The sequence below is a fragment of the Thalassophryne amazonica genome, chromosome 10 (genome assembly GCF_902500255.1).
Source record: "Thalassophryne amazonica chromosome 10, fThaAma1.1, whole genome shotgun sequence".
Classification (NCBI taxonomy): domain Eukaryota; kingdom Metazoa; phylum Chordata; class Actinopteri; order Batrachoidiformes; family Batrachoididae; genus Thalassophryne; species Thalassophryne amazonica.
The window spans coordinates 34,358,355-34,384,217 of NC_047112.1; the positions used below are offsets into that span (position 1 = coordinate 34,358,355).

Here is a 25,863-nt window from a genome sequence, read left to right on the forward strand (position 1 = left end):
AATCTGAATGGTGCAGGAAACTCATCAGGTCAGGCCAGGCACCCACCCCCTCAAAGGAATGGGGAAGTTGACTGCAATGGACTGGTGTCTGCTGCAGAAGGTTCAGATTCATTCACTTAAGGTACAATAATAACCGACACCAACACATTCTATTTCACTCAGAACAGATGCTTTATCCTGACCATTCTTGATCGATAGAGCAGTTTCTGAAATACTGGAACCAGTCCACCAACCATGTCTCATTCAAAGTGACCCAAGTCCTTCTGCCATGTGATTGGGTGAGTCGATTTTTAGAGTCATTTAAGTGGACAGTGATTGTAGGTACACATTAACTTTACAGCACCCCGTCTTACACACCTAATACGCACATTCTTGGGGTATGTCTTACCTTATTATCAATGTTTTAAAAAGAAAAAAAAAAAAACTTTATTGTTGGAGGCTATGAAGTTTTACAATTCAGCTCCACAAAAAAGCAGATCTGCGCAAAAGTTCAGCATGTTCTCCAAATCCACCAAATACAGGTGGGGGGACAGGTGCAAACTGAGGCATGGCTCAAGTAAATTTAAGCTGAAATAAATCATTTTTAGATTCTAGCACAGAACAGTTTGTAACCAGACATGCTGTGGTTGTATTTATTACCATTATTCAACAATCACATAAATCAAGTATACACATACAAAAACAAACTAATATAAAAATCTAACAAGCAACTAATAATCAGAATGAAATTTTAAAAGCTTTTGTTTTGCAATAATTTTACAAGCGGGACCATCGTCAGAAAGGACCACTAACATCTGAACAAATTCACCGAACAGAAGATACAGCTGCTGCTCTGCTGAATGTGAGGAATCTGACACAAAGCGGGATACAGCCAGAAGAGGAGTGAGGCTCCTGCCAACAACTCCAGCGAGGGTTTAAAAGATGGAAGTTACAACACCGCTGTCATGAGATGCGCGCCAACCGCCACCACGTATGATACAGTAAGCAGTCGTGTTGTCCATGAAGTCGGCAGTGCTGAAGATAACCACAATACAAACCACAGACCATGGGGAGCAGGGACAAAAAAAAAGAAAACAGGTTTCAGTTCAAGAAAGAGGGAAAACAAAATTCCTGATCTAAAAAAGTAAAAACAAAAAATAGACTGTCATGCACTCAGATGTGACCTCCAGTCCCAGTGTTTTCTCCATCCCCCCCCCCCCCCCCCCAAAAAATCAGTAGCGTCGTCCGAAGGCTCCGCCCTGCATCAGCTGGTTCTGTCTGTTCAGAGCCCCAGACAGGGACTGAGAGGTTCCTGTGTTCATATAACCTCCACGGCTGGAAAAAGACAAAAACAACATAATGACTGATGTCATCTGAACAAGTAGTTTAAGGTCAACAGTTGACTTGAACAATGTCTCCCAACTCAATGGAATTACCACCTTCTATTACACTGTCTTTCATTCACTGGATTAAAGTCAATTTTTATTTTTAAATTGACAGACATTGGACCATTACAGCCTTTGACACCAGGATTAGAAATCACTGAAGACAGAGTGCTGTGCAGGTTTTTAGTCAGCCACATTCCACATGTTAATTTCATGCAGTAGCTACTGTAGTTATGTCATACTGCTGATGTGTGCAGTATACAGGCCATGTGATCAGAAGGATTTCAGACATTTCGCCGATTCTAAATTACAGCAAAGCACATTCAGGAGAATAATCAGCAGCTGTCAGAGCTCTCTGCTGCTCTTCCAGGCCTAACAAAGGGGAAAACACTGAACATAACTCCTTCTAAACTGATGCACAAACAGTAAATATGAAAGAAGAAAAAAAAAAGTCATCCAATTTCCCAGCTTGACCTGTACAATGCCTTAAGACCCCACTGCAACTGTACACGTTTTACACTCCGTGGCAAGGAATAATTAACCAACAAACATCAGTAACAAACTGAAAAGTTGTGAAAATCACCACGACTCACTGAATGCTTACCCAGCCATTCCTCCTCGTGCCATGTGGCTCTGGCCTGGGATGGCTCCGTCCCTATCTGGTGGAGAGGACAGAAAGAAAAATAAATAAATAAATAAAAAGAAGGGGGGAGCACTCAAAATTACCATTTGGAGTTTAAAGTGCCTATCTCCATCCAGTAAATGAAATGTCAAAATAAGATGACTATTCAGAATACCCAAAGAACTATGAAAGTTGTCGTGTTTAATTTTTGGTGTCATATGCCCTGAGACATTAGCCATAAACACAGAGAATTTAGTTTGACTTTATCTGCTGTTTTTAAACATTTGGGATGGCATGCCTCTGTGAGATGTGCTGATTTGCGTGACATCACATTGGGTACCTCCCTCTAGGGCCGTGTCAGCTGGTGTGTTGACGTGAAGGGGAAGAATGCAACTTTTTATGGTTGGAAACTGTTTTGGGGAGTTTCACTATGAATACAACAAAATGGTGTACAGGTGCAACTGTTTTTAATGTTTTTTTTTTTTAAGCTTTCACATGTCATCTCCAACTCTGTCATCGAGGAGCATGAAAATGTCTCCCTATAAAGCACTTTCCCTGAAGTGGAATACTGCAGGAATTAGCAAACCCTGCTGAGAAACCGGCACAACTTTATCCGCTTTTGGAAAAGTGTGAGAGCAGAGTCGAAAAGAGACAGCAGGTGACAATGGCAGAAGGCTCCATTCGTGGACTTGAAACAGCTACCAGCAGTTTATGTTCATGGCGTGGATGTTACCTGCTTATTGACTGTGGATGGACACGTAAGAATCAGGAAACAAACGATGACAGCAGCTACTGTATGCTTACTGACCGTCACATGGAACTCATGGAATTTGGATATATTGGAACGAGATGACTGTTTAGGGGAGGAAGAAAATCAGTGGGATGCAGGTGTATCTTTCAGAGTATGTTTTTTTTTTTTTTTTTTTGGTTACAAAAGAGGAGGAGACGTAAATACATTGATTGGGAAAATACAACAATTTGACTTGAAATTCCATAAAATCTCATTTTTGCCTGAATCCCAATAACCAAAGAGATCAAATCCTATTTCACCCAATATCCCTACATCTTTAACAGATGGAACATCTCCTTCCCTCAGTGAAGTCAGTAGCATAATAATTTTTTTTTTAAAGCATCCTGGACTGACTGCACGTTCAGGCAGCTAAAACTTGGGCCCCCAAGGTTCCATCACCATTCTGGTTCAAAATGACTGTGGACCTGACTAGCATTTTTCAGCCTAATATTTTTCAAATGAGCCATCAGGGCCCAAACAAGGTAAAGACTTGGAAGAAATTATTTATAATCTGATACAGAATAAAAAGAAAAAGAAACAAAAACACTGAGTGGGCTTAGATCTGTCCTTTAAACAAGTCAAAACCTTTTGTGGTGTAGTTTTACGGTAACCATTACACATGTTGCGATTTTCCTGTCAGCATAGTGCTACACAGGCCCATCTCCATCTAAGAATGCATCAGTTTTAACAAAACAGACACTGCAGCCATTTCTCACGTAAAGAACAAGTCATACTTTGCCATGGTCTGTTGCCATCCATCTTGCGCCCCGAGTCCCAGTCTCGACCGCCTTCCCTAAGAGATAAATCAAATCATTTTTACTCAGCAAAAAGTTCCAGCCAGCACGCCAAGTGTGTTTTGATCAACTGAACCTGCAGATAACACAATCTGATGCTAACCTGGGGTTGACACGCTTATCGTAGCCTCCACCCCAGGAATCTCTGCCATGTCGCTCTGAAAAATGCTACAGACAGACAAGTACATATAAAAGTAACATTTTTCACCTATTGCAACTTTAACAAAGCTCAATTAAATATACAGATGATAAACATACATGAACACGCCTCAGCAGACTACAAGTATGTTGTTCTAACCAGTCAGGCTATAATATTGAAAGTTGAAAATGTTACAGATACTGTAGCAGCACTTAAGGGCCGAATCATAGTAAAGTTCCCATGTTTTGGTTTCTGCCTCATACCTGACCATCCCCACGGGCGTTGTCACGTCTGTCCATCATCACGTCGTCTTGGTAGCGGCCCCTGTCCCTGTGTTCAAAGTCTTGATAACGATCCTGACGACCATAACGATCATCCATGGCCATACGCTTATCGGGCCAATCATCTTTCCTGAAAAGAAACCAAAGCTCCACCTCATTCCATAATACATGAAAGATGTGACTCAGTTTTCAGTCAGATACAGATAGGAGTTTGTGTTAACCATCCTTGAAGTCACAATATATTTCTGTGCATGCAGAAGCTCAACTCCTGTGAGCAAAATTAAAGCTGCGTTTACACATGACGACAAGTCACGAATGCCACGAAGTACACATTCTTGGCCGCTGATCACGAATGTGATGATACGGGGAAGAGACGTCAGGTATCCTCAGGAACTGTTGCAACCTGTAACCACGCGTTACGATTAATGGCACGTGTTACTGGAGAATTATCAGGAACCATTACACACGGTCAAGAATAATGTTCCGCGCTACAGCGCATCGTTAAGTTCTGTCACATTGTGAACGAGGTGAATTGGCTCCACACACACACCCATATTCATCCAACCGTTGCCAACAATTCAGTTCACTCCAGTTTTTCATAAAAATTTGTGACTGCATGTGTAGTTGGGCTGTATGCCATGGAGTGGTCCAGAGAAGAGGAGGAGGAGACAGAGACCAGATGTGTGGCTTCATGCGGCTCTCGTCTCGCGCATTTTCCCAAACATCAAGCACATGCAGCCGGTGGAACACCTGCAGGAGCACGCTGAAGAGCACTGAAATTTGACTTTTAGCCGACTTGGTGTCAGCAATCAAACTGAATGCGGTGCAGCAGGGTTTAATTGTGCGCATGCTTCTTCCTCCGCCGGACTGGAGGAGGTGCAGAGATGTCTGCCTGCACGCAAGTCTTCTCTTGCTCCTCTGGTTCAGATTCATTCTCCCGCTCATCGGTTACAACTGCAGGTGGAACACCTGCAGGAGCGCCCTGAGGAGCTTCAGGAGGAACTGTGGAACAACACTTGGCTGACTCCACGTCACTGTTCCTCTTCTGCATACTGCATCAAACTGAACGCTGTGGAGCCGAGTTTGTGTGCACGTGACAGAAAACCGATTTGTTGTGGCACGCAGTGAAATCTGACGCCGCGTTACAAGTCGTGTCAGAACTTGACAGTTTGTCACTTCATAACGCGTGACAGTTTGGGCTCCAAGAACTATCACAGGAACCACTACGAACGCTGTCACGTTCTATTAAGGATCACTACTCTTCAAGACGGATCAACACGCTCAGCTGCGACCTCCACGACTTGAGACGAAATGAGGGTGGTGTGTGACATTGGTGGAAGATTTTTTGACAGCCAAAAACATGCTCCACAAATAGGAAGAATATCATGCACTATTAAGAAACCTATTCAGATACGTTAAGAATGTCAGGAATGTGTCACGAATGACAGAAAAATGACATTCTTAACTTGTTTTGCTTATGTGTAAACGCACCATAAGCCTCAGTTTAGATTTCAGGCATCTTGATCACAGAAGTATTAAACTGGTCTGCTTTGTCTTGAGATATGCCCACATGGTCTGTTTGACCAGATGGAGCAGGAATAAATTTCAGTTTAAAGAAAGACACAGAAACCAGCTGCCTCCTAAAACAGTGTAAAGAGCTGTCAACCTTCTTTAAGAAGGATAAATCACATCGCTGATGTTTTTGTGGCCAGTGAAATAACATGTTTTCAAGACAAGGGATGACCTAAGTTAGGTTACTGAAAGGTTGCATGAAAGAAACTGTCGTAATTACCGTCCATCCATGTCATAAGGCCTCTTCATATTGCGGCGTTCCTGTTCAAAGCGCAGCTGTTCTTGCTGACGTCGTAACTCTTCACGCTCCCTGAGGATCCTCTCCTGCTCTCGTCGCCGCTCATACTCCACCCGTAGTCTCTCCCGTTCTAGGTATTGACGCTCCATGCGGTCAGCATTAAGGCGCTCCCTCTCAACCTGGAAATAAATCATAATCTTAGAAGACTGTTGGTTTTATAATCAAAAATAAATTAAATTAGGCCAATCAGGACCTGATTTATCCATTTTTAGCTTGGGGCCAGCTGCCTCCTAACCTGAAAAACTTAGGGGGTCGGTCTGAATTTCAAGGAACCACTAAGTGACTAAAAAACCAAAAAAACAAACAAACATATTTTACACTGAAAAATAAATTACAATCAACAACAACTTTATACAAACACCAAAATTTTATTGGGAAACACTACTGTAAGTCTAACAAAGGTACTAGTCCGAATGCTAAACTTGTTCCTTTATCTGTGGACACATTATAGTGTATGTATGTGCAAGGCTGCAACAATAATGTCAGCAAATTGAATACTGATACAATATAAGCAACTTATAAATATGGGGCGGGGGGGGTGGTGCTCATCCTCTCTTGGATGGGAAAAGTGGCATTAATGACTCAAGGTTAATAAAATTTTTTGGGTAAACAGACTGTTTCACAGAATCGATATGCGGAATCAACGAAGGAAAAAAAGCAGTTGGTTATAATTTGAGAAGTGTAAAAATGACATTTTTGGCTATTCTGGGGGGCATTAGGGATTCAAAGTTACTTACTAATTAAACAAAGCAAAACCTTAGCTTTGCAGTGAGTGTCCACTACAATAGATTTCAAAATGAAGTGAAATTACCTCCAGCCACTCCCTCTTCCTCAGTAAGTGCTTCCTTTCCTCAGTCTCACGGAACAAACGGATGCGCTCCCTTTCACGGTCTGTACGGTAATCACGGTCACTGAATAATACAGACAAATGTACACATTAATAAATACACACTTATTTAGAATTGTTCAAACAAAACATGCACCTGTGAGGTGTTTTGTTTTTTTTTAAAACATGACAAAATCTCTACGAACTGCACCAAGAAAAATAACTAAACTGTATAAAGACATTCTGATTCACTATTTGGATGATTCACAACAAATTTCATTGATTGAGAAATTATTTCTGAAGAGAAAAAAAAAGGGGCGGGGGGTGCACAATTTTCAAAGACTAATGATGAAAAATACTTCAAGAGCAGAGCAATGTTTAAGCGCTATGCTAAGAAACAAATACTCAAAATTTTAAGGTATTTTAAACAAGTGATTTATAAGAAACCTTTTAGTAATTTGAGATCGTTACGAGCCCACTTATGTTGTACTCACGTGTGTCTACGTCTCTCCGCCTCTCTGAGCTCTCTCTCACGTTGTCTTTGTCTCTCCCTCTCTCTTTGTTCTTTGATCTGGTCAAATGATAGGATGTCCTTCCTCTCCTTACTGGATGACTTGCGATCCCGACTCCTGCTGCTCTGGAAGGAAAAGATGACAAATTGTAAGGAAAATGGCTACAAAGTAACCTGTTTATGCAGCATAACACATTGGGTTGCTGCAGTGCCTGGTAGATGCCCCTTGCTCATGGTCCATTTCATCCAATCTTGGTAGTATGGAAAGTCAAAGTTAAACAGGGTGCTCGTGGTAGAAGGGATAAGGAGCGTACAACATGCGGCAGAATGCAGCTTGCAGCACCCCCAGATTCAAATCCCAACCAGGGCAAATCTTTGGTACACGTCTCAGGTTTTCCTTGTTTCCTGTCTCTCTTCACAACAGGGCTGCAACAAACGATTTGGATCATCGATGAATCTGATGGGGTTTCGACACGATTAATCAGATTAGCGGGGAATTTTTTTTAAAAATGTGCCAGGGAAACAATTTTTTTCTCCTTCCATCACTTAACAACATAAGTTGAAAACTTAAAATACTTGAAAATCAACAAATTGTCAAATGTCCCTTGGCTGTTGAAATATAAAATAATAAAGAATAAAACAGTTTATAATAAAGAATAAAAATAATTATTTCCAATGACATAGCTTCATCAAAGTGCCGAGTTGCCATAAAACAACATTGAAACATATAAATGTTATAAAATATATAGTGAAAAAAAACTGGTATTTTTGTTGCTGCAAATGAGCAATTAGCATAACCTGTTAACCATAAAACCTAAATCAAAACTGTAGCCTGACTCATATGTGCAACATTCTCTGTATAACTTGTAAACTATGTGGTCATTTCAGTGACATGTGACTCATGTCTTTCTCTAAAATTGTACTGTAGAATTATTATTAGTTATTATTACTATTATTAATCTATAAATAAAATAAATTAAAAACATAATTTGTAATACATTTGACTTTTACGAAAAACACTGAGCCATTAATTATTATACAGAAAACAAATGCACAAACATGCAGAAAACATGCAGCTTAATGCTAACTAACACTGAAAACGCCATAGACATGCTAACGCGTTAGCATCGACGTTAGCATAAAATACATCTATCAACTGTTTCAGAAGACCATAACAGGTCCGTTTAACATAGATAAATATTCTTCAGACATATGCTCTTTAGGGTTTTAGTGGAGAAAAATTAAGATAAAGCAAAATAAAATAAATGAAACCAGCGAAGCAACAGCTCGAAGCACTTCATTGGTTCAAGATTCAAAGCAAAGCTCGATTGATTATATGGAAGAAATGAAACATTTGCGGTAAAACAAAGTTATTTAGCAACTAATTGACTAAATTAGTTGACAACTATTTTAATAATCGATTTTAATCGATTAACTCGATTAGTTGTTTCAGCTCTACTTCACAATTTGCCTCACATTTCTCTATGCAGGAAAAACCCTGGCTTCCATTCAGACTGCTAAGACACCATGTGCTTTTACAATGAAATAATCATCTGAGACCGAAGATCTCCCCTCTGTCCTGTATGAACCTACACAGCAAAATTACCAGTGTTAACACTGGTAATTGTGCTGTGTACTAAGATGGAGTATCACATGTAGTGATTCATATCAAGTTAACATCGTCAGAATCAAATGGTTAGCATTCTATACAGTCAGTTCTCAAAATCCACAGAACTGAAGTAACATTTACTTACTCGTTCCTTGCTTTTGGTTTTGACGCTGATGACTGGCTCTCCCTTGGACTTGTCCATAACCACAGTCCTCTCATTTTGCCCTGACCCACCAAAAAGAGTTAAAAAAAAAAACAAAAATCTTTACTGTGCCATAAATCCGTATTTTATAGAGAGGAAGCCAATTTTCATGTTTGCTCAATACAGGCAGGATAATTATCTCACCTTTGCCATCCTTTCCTTCCCCTTCAGACTTGTCATCCTTGTCTTCAGACCTGCAAAATTTTTATTTATTTACACCCCAAGAAATGTTAATCTGGGAATACCTGGAAAACTGATTGCTTTTTGGAAAATGCCATTTTAAAATGTGCAGTGACTGTTGGTGGTATTACTTTGAGTCAGAGGAATGCTTCCGTTCACCCGACTTCTTGGAGTCATTCTTATCTGCTGGCTTCTTCCCTGCAGGTTCTTTCTTGGCCTAGAGAGGAAAAAAAAAAGAAAGTCTGAAACAATTTGTTCAGGGTAACACAGCCTAATATACACTAATCACATGACGACACTTCAATATTTTTTTTTAAACACTGATTAGTATGTTTGTCACAACAGTCTGATGTTAAACAGATTTTAATCAAACTGTCATTGCAGTTACTACTTTGCACATGCGCGCGCACACACACACACACACACACACGGTTGGGAGGGTTACTTTAAAAATGTATTCCGATAGTTACTAGTTACCTGATGAAAAATGTAATCACTAATGTAATCCAAGTACATTAATATTAAAGTAATGTAATTTGATTACTTTCAATTATTTCTGGATTAGTCTAATATCAAATATGCTAATATAGACAAAAGAAACTAAATAGTCTTGACTATATAGTAGTTTATTAAGAAAAAATAAAACAGTTTCTTTTATATGGCATGCTCTGTTTTACCTCACATTATGAATTAAGAGCACCCACAATATTGTTTTAAACACACAGTGTTCACCTGCTAAATTTTCAACAAAAAATGCCAAACAAATGAAGGACAATGAAAACTCAGGCAGTGTGCAGATGAATTTGTAATTAAAAGTGGCTTGCAGAACAATATACAAAACAAACAAAAAAGTCTACTACTTGTTCAGTAAATTCGCACCATGTTTAACATATCAGTCCACTTATTGAACTTTCAAAATAAGAAGAACAGCATAATGAAAACCATTAAGTAAATACTGTCAGTAAGGAGGCGTGATTGCCATTTTAATTCCGGGCAAGTTAGTGATTTGCATGCATAGGAGTTCAAGAAACAGGTGGAATATGCCGGAAAGCTGCGCATGTTGGCAAAGCCACAAACGGAGGAACAAGGGAGACAATATTTCCTTCCATAAGTAAGTGGTTTTGGTTCTTCTTGTCACTTTGTCCGTGATATTTGGATGATAAACAGCTGTATCAATCAATCAATTTTATTTATATAGCGCCAAATCACAACAAACAGTTGCCCCAAGGCGCTTTATATTGTAAGGCAAGGCCATACAATAATTACGTAAAAACCCCAACGGTCAAAACGACCCCCTGTGAGCAAGCACTTGGCGACAGTGGGAAGGAAAAACTCCCTTTTAACAGGAAGAAACCTCCAGCAGAACCAGGCTCAGGGAGGGGCAGTCTTCTGCTGGGACTGAGGGGAGAGAATCAGGAAAAAGACATGCTGTGGAGGGGAGCAGAGATCAATCACTAATGATTAAATGCAGAGTGGTGCATACAGAGCAAAAAGAGAAAGAAACACTCAGTGCATCATGGGAACCCCCCAGCAGTCTAAGTCTATAGCAGCATAACTAAGGGATGGTTCAGGGTCACCTGATCCAGCCCTAACTATAAGCTTTAGCAAAAAGGAAAGTTTTAAGCCTAATCTTAAAAGTAGAGAGGGTGTCTGTCTCCCTGATCCGAATTGGGAGCTGGTTCCACAGGAGAGGAGCCTGAAAGCTGAAGGCTCTGCCTCCCATTCTACTCTTACAAACCCTAGGAACTACAAGTAAGCCTGCAGTCTGAGAGCGAAGTGCTCTATTGGGGTGATATGGTACTATGAGGTCCCTAAGATAAGATGGGACCTGATTATTCAAAACCTTATAAGTAAGAAGAAGAATTTTAAATTCTATTCTAGAATTAACAGGAAGCCAATGAAGAGAGGCCAATATGGGTGAGATATGCTCTCTCCTAGTCCCCGTTAGTACTCTAGCTGCAGCATTTTGAATTAACTGAAGGCTTTTCAGGGAACTTTTAGGACACCCTGATAATAATGAATTACAATAGTCCAGCCTAGAGGAAATAAATGCATGAATTAGTTTTTCAGCATCACTCTGAGACAAGACCTTTCTAATTTTAGAGATATTGCATAAATGCAAAAAAGCAGTCCTACATATTTGTTTAATATGCGCTTTGAATGACATATCCTGATCAAAAATGACTCCAAGATTTCTCACAGTATTACTAGAGGTCAGGGTAATGCCATCCAGAGTAAGGATCTGGTTAGACACCATGTTTCTAAGATTTGTGGGGCCAAGTACAATAACGTCAGTTTTATCTGAGTTTAAAAGCAGGAAATTAGAGGTCATCCATGTCTTTATGTCTGTAAGACAATCCTGCAGTTTAGCTAATTGGTGTGTCCCCTCTGGCTTCATAGATAGATAAAGCTGGGTATCTGCGTAACAATGAAAATTTAAGCAATGCCGTCTAATAATACTGCCTAAGGGAAGCATGTATAAAGTGAATAAAATTGGTCCTAGCACAGAACCTTGTGGAACTCCATAATTAACCTTAGTCTGTGAAGAAGATTCCCCATTTACATGAACAAATTGTAATCTATTAGATAAATATGATTCAAACCACCGCAGCGCAGTGCCTTTAATACCTATGGCATGCTCTAATCTCTGTAATAAAATTTTATGGTCAACAGTATCAAAAGCAGCACTGAGGTCTAACAGAACAAGCACAGAGATGAGTCCACTGTCTGAGGCCATAAGAAGATCATTTGTAACCTTCACTAATGCTGTTTCTGTACTATGATGAATTCTAAAACCTGACTGAAACTCTTCAAATAGACCATTCCTCTGCAGATGATCAGTTAGCTGTTTTACAACTACCCTTTCAAGAATTTTTGAGAGAAAAAAATTCTCTCAAAAATATGTATGTCTCCTGCCGTACCTGTGTCGCCCGATGACACGGACCATTAATTCTTCACTTATGTCTAGTTGATATTTTCCACTGCTAGACCAATGTCTAGTAAAAATACTTGCGTTAGTGATTAAAATTTAAAAATTTTAAATTTTTTTTTTTTTTAAACGAACAGCAGCTGCAGCAGGACGCCTCAGCTCAGCAGCTTGAACAGCGCAGATCCGTGTAACTTTCAACACTAATATTTGAGAATGTGTGTGTGTCTGAGTAAGTTTAATACTTTCCTGACATAATGTAATGTAATTTAATTTTACTGGCTCAACATCCAGGTCAAAATGGCATGTTAACACGTATTTTGCGAGCATTTTTCTGAGTGTGTCCAGTCGCTGATCTCCATTGAAAATGCATTAACATCCGGGTACTTCATCAATATTTTGCCCGGTTAGGAGACGTCATGCCGCTGTTTATGAAGGGATGTTTTCGTTTCAAAGAAGAAGAAGAAGAAAAAAAAATATATATATATATATATATATATATATATATATATATATATATATATATATATATATATATATATATATATATATATATATATATATCATAAAATGCATTAAAATTGTAATCCTGCAAAGTAATCCCCCTTTTTACTAAATATTCCTGTAATCTGAATGTCTTTTTTTCTGTAACTGTAGCGGAATAGTTACCTTTTTTTTGTGTTCTAATTACGTAATGCTGTTACATGTATTCCGTTATTCCCCAAGTGTGTGTGTGTGTGTGTATGTATATATATATAAATAAATAAAACGGCATGTTTTGTTTCAGATGCCTGCATCCACCACACCACTGCTTTCAAACGTATGTAATGATGAATGCTGTTCCATCAGCATGTTTATTCGTTTACTCTAAACACTGCCAGCACTTTTTTGGCTTGTGAGCTACATTTAAAATGAACAAGTCAAAATAATCTACCTACTTTGGCTCCTCAATATAAACTTAGTGCAGAGCTGTAGTAAAACGTCGCTCAAGAGTACAACCCCTGGCAAAAATTATGGAATCACCGGCCTCGGAGGATGTTCATTGAGTTGTTTAATTTTGTAGAAAAAAGCAGATCACAGACATGACACAAAACTAAAGTCATTTCAAATGGCAACTTTCTGGCTTTAAAGAAACACTATAAGAAATCAAGAAAAAAAAATTGTGGCAGTCAGTAACGGTTACTTTTTTAGACCAAGCAGAGGGAAAAAATATATGGAATCACTCAATTCTGAGGAAACAATTATGGAATCACCCTGTAAATTTTCATCCCCAAAACTAACACCTGCATCAAATCAGATCTGCTCGTTAGTCTGCATCTAAAAAGGAGTGAGGAATAAATTATGGAATCATGAAAAACAGAAGAACGCTCCAACACATCACTAGTATTTTGTTGCACCACCTCTGGCTTTTATAACAGCTTGCAGTCTCTGAGGCATGGACTTAATGAGTGACAAACAGTACTCTTCATCAATGTGGCTCCAACTTTCTCTGATTGCTGTTGCCAGATCAGCTTTGTAGATTGGAGCCTTGTCATGGACCATTTTCTTCAACTTCCACCAAAGATTTTCAACTGGATTAAGATCCGGACTATTTGCAGGCCATGACATTGACCCTATGTGTCTTTTAGCAAGGAATGTTTTCACAGTTTTTGCTCTATGGCAAGATGCATTATCATCTTGAAAAATGATTTCATCATCCCCAAACATCCTTTCAATTGATGGGATAAGGAAAGTGTCCAAAATATCAACGTAAACTTGTGCATTTATTGATGATGTAATGACAGCCATCTTCCCAGTGCCTTTACCTGACATGCAGCCCCATATCATCAATGACTGTGGAAATTTACATGTTCTCTTCAGGCAGTCATCTTTATAAATCTCATTGGAACGCCACCAAACAAAAGTTCCAGTTTCCTCCCATTCGTTCCTCATTTGTTTTGTTTACAGGGTGATTCCATAATTTATTCCTCAGAATTGAGTGAGTCCATATTTTTTTTCCCTCTGCTTGGTCTAAAAAAGTAACCGTTACTGACTGCCACAATTATTTTTCCTGATTTCTTATAGTGTTTCTTAAGGCCAGAAAGTTGCCATTTGAAATTAGTTTTGTGTCATGTCTGATCTGCTTTTTACTACAAAATTAAACAACTGAATGAACATCCTCCGAGGCCGGTGATTCCATAATTATTGCCAGGGGTTGTAATACTGACTTAAACATTTAGTCATTTATTATTAGTACAAGTAATACTACTTGTTAACCCCCAAAATGTGAATCACCTGAAAATCATGAATTATCCGCAAACTGTAAATTGCAAAACGTGAATACTGAAAAAATCTCACAAAACGTGAACGCGAGTCTCACAAAACGTGAACGCAGGTCTCGCAAAACGTGAACGCAGGTCTCGCAAAACGTGGGTATCATTCATGGTATGTTTTTTCAGTTTATGTAGTTTATGGATTTCAGTTTAATTACTGCAGGAAATCCTGATCCCAAAGCTGATCTTGACAAAAAGGTTTTTTTTTTGGCAGGGGTCACTACAACCTGGGGAAGTGATCTGAGCAGCTTTCGCTTCTAGAGTCAAGTGTTTGGTCCCACTGGGTGTGTCCCGCTCTGGAGACAATGTCAGGTGAGGAGTTTGACAAGGACGGTCCACCTGTCAAACTCACAGAGGACAGAAACCTCCCCCTCCAGTAAACGCCTCAATAATCTTAAGACAAACACTGTAGAAAACTAAACACTAGTTTCTAACCTCAGGAAGTTAGACAAAGAGCTACAACCTTATTTTTATCCACAAGAACCGTCCTCTGAGCTGGAAAAAACAACATTGATCTGAACAAGCAGGCAGCAGAGAAATGTAAGCATAGAGGGCAGTCTACAAAGTGCAAAAACAAGACACCAGAAAAACATTCAATAAATTCAGGTGTGGTGTCACCAAATTTACTGCACACATCAGTGATCTCCTGCTGGTTATACTACAGCACTCAGTTTGGAAAAATGTGCAAGAATTTTCATGTGGCTAACTGCAATGGCCACAAATTAGAATAAACCCCCAACACTCACCCGCTCTACAGAGATCATCCTGCCATGAAGCTCAGTCCTGTGAAGGGAGCTGATACACTTAGTGGCCTCCTCGGTGGTCAACATGCTGACAAAGCCATAGCAGCGAGCCCCAGGGCTCTTAGCATTGGTTACCACCTTTGCACCAACAACCTACAAGAAGCAGAGACAAAGGAAATGTGTCTGATTAACATCAGCCCAGTTGGTCACCCTCGATTAATTTGGTACCCCAGGCACGAGTTTTATCTGGTGCTCCATACATCACAGCTAATATACCTCCAACTATTGTGTTCATACACTTACACAGAAATGACATAGCTTGTCTTTATTTTATAAAACTTTTGATTTCTCACCTGTTTGTGATCAGGGTGGCCACTATACATACATACATACATACACACACACAGACGAGGTCTGTTAGAAATGTATTGGACCTTTTTTTCCTCCAAAAACCTGATGGATTTGAATCATGTGTGCTTGCATGAGCCAACCTTGAACCTTCATGCGCATGCGTGAATTTTCACGCCTGTCGATTGCGTCATTTGCTGGAAAGCAGCCTTTGTGTGAGGTCGTGTGTTGTGCGCTCGGCGGATTTTCATTGCAAGGAAAAAGACGAACAATTGGAGCAGCACTACTGCATCAAATTTTGCCAGAAACTGGGCGACAGCCAGGTGGAAACCAGTCGGAAGATTCAGACGGCTTTCAGTGACTTTTCAGTCGTGTGACTATCGGAGAAATTGTAGAAGAGGTGGGCATGTCCTGTGAGACGTCAACACGGAGGTGGTTTTGCGCCGCCGTCAGCAGCTTCTGCATGAATTTCACCGCCACTCTTTTCATGGACAAATCTTCTGTCACAATGGAATGTGCCGAAAAAGTGCTGATGTCCACCTCTTCCACAATTTCTCGGATAGTTACACGACGGTCCCGCATCACTACAGCATTCACTTTGGAAATGATCTGGTCATTTCAGCATGCTGATGGCAGCCCGGAGCGCAGCGCGCTCTCCACCTTTGTGCGGACATCTTTAAACCGGTTGTACCGTTCCTTAATCTGTGTGATGCCCATAGGATCGTCACCGAAAGCCGTCTGAATGATCCGAATGGTTTCCACCTGGCTGTCGCCCAGTTTCTGGCAAAATTTGATGCAGTAGCGCTGCTCCAGTCATTCTGTCATTTTCCTTGCAATGAAAATCCGACGAGAGCACTACATACGTCCTCACACAAATGCTGCTTGCCAGCAAATGACGCAATCGCCAGGCGTGAAAAAATTCACGCATGCGCACGAAGGTTCAAGGTTTGCACATGCAAACACACGTGATTCAAATCCATCAGATTAAAAAAAAAAGAAAAAAAAAGGTCCGACTACTTCTCTACTTCTCGTGTACACACATACATATATAGATACACACACACACACACACACACAAGGGCTGTCAATAAAGTATAGGTCATTTTTATTTTTTTCCAAAAACTATATGGATTTCATTCATATGTTTTTACGTCAGACATGCTTGAACCCTCGTGCGCATGCGTGAGTTTTTCCACGCCTGTCGGTGACGTAATTCGCCTGTGAGCACTCCTTGTGGGAGGAGTCATCCAGCCCCTCGTCGGAATTCCTTTGTCTGAGAAGTTGCTGAGAGACTGGCGATTTGTTTGATCAAAATTTTTTCTAAACCTGTGAGGCACATCGAAGTGGACATGGTTCGAAAAATTAAGCTGGTTTTCGGTGAAAATTTTAACGGCTGATGAGAGATTCTGAGGTGATACTGTCGCTTTAAGGACTTCCCACAGAGCGGGACGTCGCGCAGCGGTCCCAGGCGCCGTCGTCAGCCTGCTTCAAGCTGAAAACCTCCACATTTCAGGCTCTATTGATCCAGGACGTCGTGAGAGAACAGAAGATTCAGAAGAAGTCGGTTTCAGCATTTTATCCGGATATTCCACTGTTAAAGGAGATTTTTTTAATGAAAGACGTGCGGATGGATTGCAGCGTCAGCTCGCAGCCGCCGCGACGCTCTGCCACAGGAAAAACACCTCTGTTGGAAGCCTTAAGGACAAGTTGGAACATGTCCAGCTGTTAAACAATTTCTCATATACTCACTCCACTGAAAGCCATCAAAAGCCGCCTGGATTTTACAAATGGTTATCAACACGGAGGTGTTTTTCCTGTGCCGCCGCACCGCGCCGGCTGCGTCCTGACGCGCGGACCCGTCCGCATGCAAGAAACAACAATGAAGTTCTTCAGACTTTATATTGCAGATCAACTATGCTCATAATCAATCAGAATTGATGTTATGACCTTTATAATTGTTGATACATTGCAAATCTAGTTTATAAGAATGCTACAAAAATAAAATGGCTTTTAAGCAAATGTTAATTTTGGATTTGAGATGTTGAATATGTATTTAAATGTAGCTTTTACTGACCAATAGTTCTGAAGAGCCTCTTGGTAGACAATGTTCCTTGTCCTTCTGTCAGGAAAGTGGATATACAGCTGATTGGGGTTACCAACTCTGGAGCATCTGACTAACTGTGGAAGATCGCAGGTTCTGCCATATTCAGGTCAGCCACATTATCAGCAAAAGTAGTGGTTTCTTTTTGCACACTTTGAGGCATTCCATCTTTAAATGGTGTAAATGTTGCCTTGCATATTTCTTAAAGTTATGCATTCATTGGTATATTTAGAGAACAAAATCTTTTCAACTGTAAAAAAAAAAAAAAAAAGAGGTTTGACCACTATAAACAGTTTGAGCCATGAAACAACATAAAACTATTAGATCAACCCCAAAGTTAGAGCACTATTATAATAGGACAGCAGGTTGTGAAGAGTTGATAAATAACAAAATTTATGATATTTACATCATAATGAGCAGCCTATATACAACACGCCATTGGAGAACACAGGCTCTATGCCCGCTTACTGGCTGACTGAAAGAGTGCTGCCCCATCAGCAGTTAGAACTACATCACTTTTTCAAATGATCTGCAGAGTGCCATTGTGATACAGAAAACATGCGTTTGCCTGATATATTATGATCAACGCTAGGCAAGTGATACACATCATGTACACTCAACACCTTTATTTTTAGAAAATGTGCAAATGTTTAGAAATACATGTACAAATTGCAAGAAAAGACAAAGCTTGATATTTTATCCAGTAAACTTTTAAAGTTTAATTTACAGCTTGTAGTTGAAAGCTCTCTGCTAAGAGTGAAAACCTTTATTCCAAGAAGGAATAGGCTGTATTCTGATAAGTATTATATCATAGTGATTGTGTATAAGTTTTATAAAAATTCATGTGGATTGCCCTCCCCCAGCCACCCCCACCCCTTCTCAGCCACCAATGCCTGGCATGGAGAGAACCCATCTACATCTCTGATCTGGCACCTTATCTGCAGGTCTAAATCCTTGTTCCTGGGGACAGCATTATGAAGAGTTTACCCTGTATTTATTTAGAAGTTGATAAACATAACGCAGTATTGGCCATTAGGTACAGAAAAATCTCAATTTGAGGGTGCATATTGCCATAATGATTGACTATTTTTAAGTAGGATGGCATATCTACTCTTTCACACATGGTGTCAAATATCATGGGTGTAATACTGGTAGAGGGGAGTATGGGTACAACAAAGCACATGGAAGGAAGTTACTTTGTATTGAATTGTGTATTTATATTCTTACAATCAAAATGTTCAGTATATGATTAGTCAGTAAATGATAATACTCATTTGTTTTTGCTATAAACAGGTCTGAAAACACTAAAAAGTTTGTAGAGTTGTTCAAATCTTTTCAAGGAGAGTCAAACAGGTTTGTAGCACCCACGTGCAGCATGTGTAGAGAAAGGATGCATTCATATCAAGGGGGATATTTGAATCTGCTTGGTTATACAACCAAGTTGGCATGCAGACCCACGCTATGTGTGCTAGCCAGCAGCAGATAGCCCAGGAGTCTGGGCTCTGTTTATAGCAGTAGGCAGGCTACTGAGCTCCTGCATATATGCATAGGGCCAGCGGCCAGCTATTAAAGCTGAGAGATTTGTGCTGGAGTACCACTGCCACTGAGGTACATGTAGGTCAACTGTATGTATCAGATTATTGTTAATATTGTTGTCTTAATATTAATTTTTTTGTTTGAAAATAGTACCAGGTTGTAGCCCATGTCATGGTGGTTCAGATATGTAACTTTGGGGAGTTCACCTTTTGTAGTTTTAGAGCCTATTCCGGACAGACAGAAAACACACACCCACCCCTTTGCTGTTTCTATATCAGGAGATCCACACACAACTGCAAAACCTACATGCCAGAAGGCACCACAAGGAGATTTTAGAACATAATTTTAAGTCAATGAACTTCAGTAAGATGTGGCACTCTGTTAAGAGAATAACCAACATGAGTACAACTAGGAAATGCATGGTTACTAATAATGATGTGGATAAAGGAAATTAATTGAATGTTTTTCTTCCTCCAGGTTTGAAAGTTAATTTTTTTGAGGAAAGTGATAGGATAATGAATAATATAACTATGGACCTCAAGTGCAGGATTGTAATTAATCCCCAGCAGATCCAGTTTATTTTTAAACACATGCAGCAAAATTGACTTGAAATTTCACGTGTGATGAGGGTTGGCCCCTGAACACACCTGGCCCCTCTCTTTGTGCTCTGAGCACCCCTTAGTGGATGAATCATCAACTTTTCATAACTCCTACATACATTGTCTGATGTGCTTGAAAGTTGAACTGTGTGATGAAGGTCGGCCCCTGTACGCACATACCCACATCTAGTCACGCTGGCCTGGGTAGGCGGCCGTGTGGAACGAGGGCTCGTATTTGACTACTTGCAGTCCTAGTTTGTGATTTATTTTTGCCCAAAGTCAAAATATGGCTATCGGGTATTGCGCAGACTTTGTGCCCATCTGTCTATCCGTGCTAAGCATAACTCCATTCCCATTACTGCCACGGTCTTCAAATTCACAGGGAGCGTTCTTGGGACACAGACCTTGAACAAGTTCAAAGATGTTTAACCTTGACCTATTCTAAGGGGTCAAAAGGTCACATTCTTTCAACACAGTTTTATTGATTACATGCTCATACGGCTGGGGGTATTTTAGCATTGCATTATATTTTTATTTGTGATGAAATTAGACATTTTCTTGAAATGGGCGTTCCAACGAACGCAACATTAGCCATGCTCATGCAATAGCTCACTCTCTCATCAGGCAGAATTTTGTGCGTAACGTCCAGAGGAATCCAACATGCGAGTACAGTATTTGACAACGTTTTATACTGGTTCTTGAGTTATTTTCTTGTTAAAGTTGGGTAGATCAGGCAGATCAGTCACTGTGATGTCAAAAGAAGGATTAGGCACCATGAGTGTAAACTAATAGTACAGAATTTCAATTATCATAGTGTCGGCTTAAAAAAAAAAAAAAAGTCCCCCAGTACTTGTTTATACACCCGATGCAACAGGCAGGCTCTGTATCCAGTTAAGCATAGTGTGAGCCAGCCTGCCAATGCCTTACCTTGCCGTATTTGCTGAATAGGGTCTTTAGATCAGTCGCTCTTGTTGTGGAAGAAAGACCACTGACCCAGAGATTATTGCTACTGCTCGCTGCAGCACCACTTCCAGCTGTTAATTACAGGAAACAAGTGTGGTCATCAGAAAATTTGGAAGGTCCACAATAGACTTGAAACCTTTTCAGATACTTACCTTTTTCATCTTTTGACTCAGTCTTATCTTTTTCCTCAGAGCTAAAGGCAAAGAAAACAAGCCATAAACACATGGGATAGACAAGCAGGGCTTTACAAACTACATACTTACGCGTTCATGGCGTTATGAAAGTTGACAATGATCAACATGTGCCTCATATTGCAGTGATTTAATGCATAAATGGAATTATACCCAATGACAGTACCCATAATTACTCAATGAGCTACTAAGTGGAAAATCTGAGTGCACGGAATGACAAATGGAAACAGAAAAACACACATCATTTTTACCTCCAAAAGAGCATCCAATTTTTGGTAGCACAAAGATAGCCATTTGGGTTCTAGTAGACAGAAAGCAACAAACCTCTTGATTTGACCATCGCCCTCAACAGAAGAGGAATCTTTCACTGTCGCAGTTGAATCGGCAGCAGCTTTCTCTTCTGTCTTCTCATCCTCCTCACCCTTAGACCCCATTTCTGAATCAACAGTTTCACCCTGTTCTTTTTCACTAACAGCCTGTAAGCTTTTGTTTTCAGTGTCAATTGTCTCTTCTGGGGCATTTTCCGAGTCCTCAACCTCTTTGGTGTCAGCCTCCATATCTCCTGAAGCGGCCTGGTCCGGTTTGGCACCACTGTCTTCTCCTCCAGGAGTGGCAGCTTGTTGTTCTTCAGGGCTCGTCTCCTGGCTCTGGTGATCTTCTTTATGCGGCTCAGATAAACAAGACCCAGCTACTTTGTCATTTTCTACGGATTTAACAGGAATAGAATGGCACATAGTTTAATCACTTCTGAAACACAGCAATGGTTAACGAGGAACTGGCAAGGCCTGGATTAGGAACGTCATGACCCCTGTGCTGCCTGTGTTCTTAGAGCTATGCATTGTAAGGAGGAAGCAGACCCCTAATGAGAGACTGGAAGAGAACCCAAAAGCTAAGGGACAACCAAGCACAGAGGGACAAACTGTCTACTTTCTCAAGCGGAATCGCTTGGCATCGTTCACCTGATCCAACACAAACACTTCGGTGCTGAAGAGAGCCACAGGCTCAGCAGGAAGCAGCCCACAGATGTTCAACTTCTTTCAGCATTTGATTCTGCCAGTGTCCGTTTGTATTAACAACGGTCCATTAGTATTGACAAGAACTTCAATCAATCAAGTCAGCCGTTAAAGAGTGGACCCAGAAGAGGAGTCTTGATGAATCTTCTTAGCCTTGGTCTTCGTGTGGCAACCTAGAAAGATTGCATTCACCTGCAATATCTGAAACTCCCTGACCTCGACATGGAATTGCTGTCGATGTGCATCAATTTGTTAACTATCTTTTTTCTTTTTTTTTTTAAACACATAAATATATATATATATATATATATATATAAAAAAAAAAACTTGGTAACTTGACCAATATTTAATGCTGAAATGCTTAATTGTGGTTAACCAAATTTCAACACAAAGCCAGCAATTCCCTTTGGGCTTCCAGTCTCTCCCAGTCTGAAACTTATATACTTAGGTTTCTTTACAAGCCCAACACGAAAAAAAAAAAAAAAAAAAATACTGCTCCAAACTTTGGAATCCATTTTCTACAGTACCTGTTTCTTTGTTTACTTCCTCCGCATCTTGATCCTGAGACAAAGAGAGAAGAATTAATTTAACAAGTTACAATGGAATAAGAGGCCCCACACACACGGATGAGCATGTCAAATCATCTTTGTCTACCATTTCACACTCATCCTGTTGAAGCATAAAAATTACATTCACATTTCATTTAAAAACTGAACTTTCAGTTTTTATGCATTCCCTTGGTAAGACACTCCACATGTTGTCTTATGTTTTACATAATATTTTTAAATAAAATACTTAATTGTTGTATTAAATTGCAATATGAACAGTATCAGTGAATTAAGAACATTTGTCAAAATCAGTTAAAGAAAGAAGTGGAGTAAACCTGATTTAGGTTTATAACAATCCTTTTTCAAAAAGATGAAGATATCTACATTTTGTGTAACAATACTAATTTATATACAACCCTTTTGAGATTAATACAGATAATTATTCAACATTTCCTTCAAAAAATTTCCAAGTAAATGGTAAATGGACTGCATTTATATAGCACTGTTCCATCTGCATCAGACACTCAAAGTGCTTTTCAATAATGCCTCACATTCACCCCGATATCAGGGTGCTGCCATGCAAGGCGCTCACTACACACTGGGAGCAACTTGGGGACTTTGCCCAAGGGTCCTTAGTGATTTTCCAGTCTGGCTGGGTTTTGAACCAAGAATCCTCTGGTCTGAAGCCCAATGCTTAACCACTAGACCATCACCTACCCAAGTGCTTTCTTTCTTTTTTTTTTTTTTTTAAGTGCAATGAATTTTCAGTTCAGCACTTCTAAACACCCTAGTTTGATCTTGGATGCTTACATTATTTTACTTTAAACAGAAAAAAAAATCATTTCACAAAACCAAAAACTCCCAGGGCCGAAATTATCAGCCCCCACTGCCCTGAATGCTTATCGTCAATTGCATGTTTGTTTGTTTTTTTTGCTGGAGAACAGCCTGTAGTCATTTGTTATAGTTTTTAACTAGTCTCAGACATGTCCCAGCCCATTCCAAAATCTCTCAAGCTTCTCAAGATTTGATGGTCTTCTGGCATGGACCTTGGTCTCCAGTTCACCCCACAGATTTTTCAATGGGGTTCAAGTCAGGACTTTGTGAAGGCCAGTCAAAGTTCACTTTGGTCTTCTGGAGGGAGTTCTTTACCAGGAGTGATGTATGTATTAAATCGTCATGTTGGAAGACACATCGACAACCCAATTTTGCTGCTGACTGCTCGAGGCTTTCTTTCAAAAATCTTCACATATCCTCTTTTCTTCATGATTTTTTTTCTACCTTGAGGAGATTCAAAGTTTCAGATGCACTGAAGCAGGGGTGGCCAAGTTCAGTCCTCGAGAGCCACCTTCCTGACACTCTTAGTTGTCTCCCTGCTCCAACACACCTGAATCCAATGGAAGGCTCATTAAAACTCTGCTAACAAGCCTTTCATTGGATTCAGGTGTGTTGGAGCAGGGAGACAACTAAGAGTGTCAGGAAGGTGGCTCTCGAGGACCGAACTTGGCCACCCCTGCTTCAGTGCATCCTCGCAGCATAATACTTCCACCTTCTCTCATTTCTTTCTCCAAATAGAACCAATCTCTAAGGCCAAAGAGCTCACGTTTTGTGTCATCTGCCCAAAGCACACGCTTCCAGTATGCATAATTTTTCTCCAGGTTGTCCTTAGCATACTTCACTCTGACATGACGGTGTCTCTTCTGTAAAAGTGTTTTTCTTGGTCCGCAATCGCTCAGTCCATTCCTGTGCAGAGCTCCCATGATCATCATCTTTGAAACTGCAATTTCTGACTTGGCTAAGTCATTCCCTAGTGTTTCAGAAAACATTAAATTTCATAGGGGGCAAATAACTTTGTCCTCATCTGTACATTAATCCCACCCACTGCCAGGCAGATTATTCGGACAAAGACAGGAATACTTGTAATTGCATTTATAACTCCTGGTGTTTATGAGAGACAATTTCCATTTTTGGATACAGAAGTGCACTGAGAACGCAGTATATTGTCTCTGGATGAGCAGGAGGCCGTTTTTTTTTTTTTTTTTTTTTTTTTAGGTTGTGTTAAAGTTTTTTGCAGCTTTGAACACACAGCTGCATTCCCTCAACTCACACCAACTTCACAGCATTGAAATTAATGCCTTTAAAATTAATCCCTTTAAAAACAGACTTGCTGTCTGTCAACAGCAGAGTTGACCACAAGGACCAATGACTAAAGCCAGCTGTATGATACATGTTTATGTTGTGTCTGCCTTGTGTTTCTGCTACTGCAAAGTTGCATTACCAGAACCAGCTAATGTACAGTGGAAACCCCATATTGAGGCCAGCCATATCCAAAGCAGAAAACTACTCCCAACAGTGAAATCTTGTTGCATTATGAACATTTTCCAAGTGAAAAACAATTTGTTCAGATTACTGGCTTCTCTTTCATCATCACTGAAATAGAATTTTTTTCAAGGTCAGTCAAACCAATTAAATTTTGGCTCACCTCAGGTCCTCTTGATTCATTTTCTGACCGATTATCTTCATCCATCACACCCTCGTATTCATCAAGATCTTCCGCTTCATCATTTCCAGCATGTATCCCATTGTCATTCTCTGTATCATCCAGAATATTCATTTCAAGGATATCCATGTCTTGCATGTTCTCCTGATCATCCAGAAGCTCATCCTGATTGTGAATAAGACGACAACAACAATGTTCTTGTTCACTTTGGACATTTTTAACAAGTAATACCCAGTGCTTTAAAACAGGACATCAACGGCCTCAAATCTGTCAAAACAATATTTGTGTGTGCAACCAAGTTTATCTTCCAACAAACTCACATGCCCATCATGGGAATCCTCCTCCATAGTGCTGTCCTCTGGTTCATCAGACCCTTGTTTGGTATCTACAAAAATAGATTTGTTTAGACATTCTTCATCTGGTGTTTTCCGTAAATGCAAAGCACTTTTACAGTTTGCAACAGTTCCATATATTCACCACATAATCTTCTCTCTCTCTCACACAGTCTCTCTCTCACACACACACACACACACACACACACACACACACACACACACACACACACACACACACACACACACACACACACACACACAAATAGATGTGATAATAGTCTAAAGTCTGGTTTATCAACAAAAAAAAGTTCATGTTGTGATTGGGATGCTACAAAAGCCTGATGAAAAAGTCCTTTTCCTTTTTATATAATATGCCCTGTTGCTCTGACAGAAAGTAAATGGTAAATGGACTGCACTTATATAACGCTTTTCCATCTGCATCAGATGCGCAAAGCGCTTCACAAATAATGCCTCACATTCACCCCAATGTGAGAGTTCTGCCATACAAGGTACCCACTACACACTGGGAGCAACTAGGGGATTAAGCACCTTGCCCAAGTGCC

At 40.0% G+C, this 25,863-nt stretch overlaps 1 protein-coding gene across 3 annotated transcripts in view; it reads right to left on the reverse strand.

Moving 5' to 3' along the window:
- Positions 1–608: 608 nt before the first annotated feature.
- Positions 609–25,863, reverse strand: part of safb (scaffold attachment factor B) — a 33,204-nt gene continuing 7,949 nt past the window's right edge. The window contains exons 3-20 of one of the 3 annotated variants that reach the window (XM_034179751.1): positions 25,286–25,350; positions 24,948–25,130; positions 22,448–22,481; positions 21,232–21,610; positions 20,869–20,909; positions 20,681–20,787; positions 15,173–15,322; positions 9,320–9,405; positions 9,153–9,202; positions 8,952–9,031; positions 7,181–7,323; positions 6,672–6,771; positions 5,783–5,979; positions 3,973–4,120; positions 3,674–3,738; positions 3,511–3,569; positions 1,969–2,023; positions 609–1,314 (exon numbers count right to left, since the gene is read on the reverse strand). In XM_034179751.1, the coding sequence (XP_034035642.1) occupies positions 1,212–1,314; positions 1,969–2,023; positions 3,511–3,569; positions 3,674–3,738; positions 3,973–4,120; positions 5,783–5,979; positions 6,672–6,771; positions 7,181–7,323; positions 8,952–9,031; positions 9,153–9,202; positions 9,320–9,405; positions 15,173–15,322; positions 20,681–20,787; positions 20,869–20,909; positions 21,232–21,610; positions 22,448–22,481; positions 24,948–25,130; positions 25,286–25,350 (2,045 nt within the window). In that variant the 3' untranslated portion in view covers positions 609–1,211. Of the gene's footprint in view, positions 1,315–1,957; positions 2,024–3,476; positions 3,488–3,510; positions 3,570–3,673; positions 3,739–3,972; positions 4,121–5,711; positions 5,980–6,671; positions 6,772–7,180; positions 7,324–8,951; positions 9,032–9,152; positions 9,203–9,319; positions 9,406–15,172; positions 15,323–20,680; positions 20,788–20,868; positions 20,910–21,231; positions 21,611–22,447; positions 22,482–24,947; positions 25,131–25,285; positions 25,351–25,863 lie in introns of those variants that run through there. The other 2 variants (XM_034179752.1, XR_004563026.1) reach the window with 2 other exon arrangements.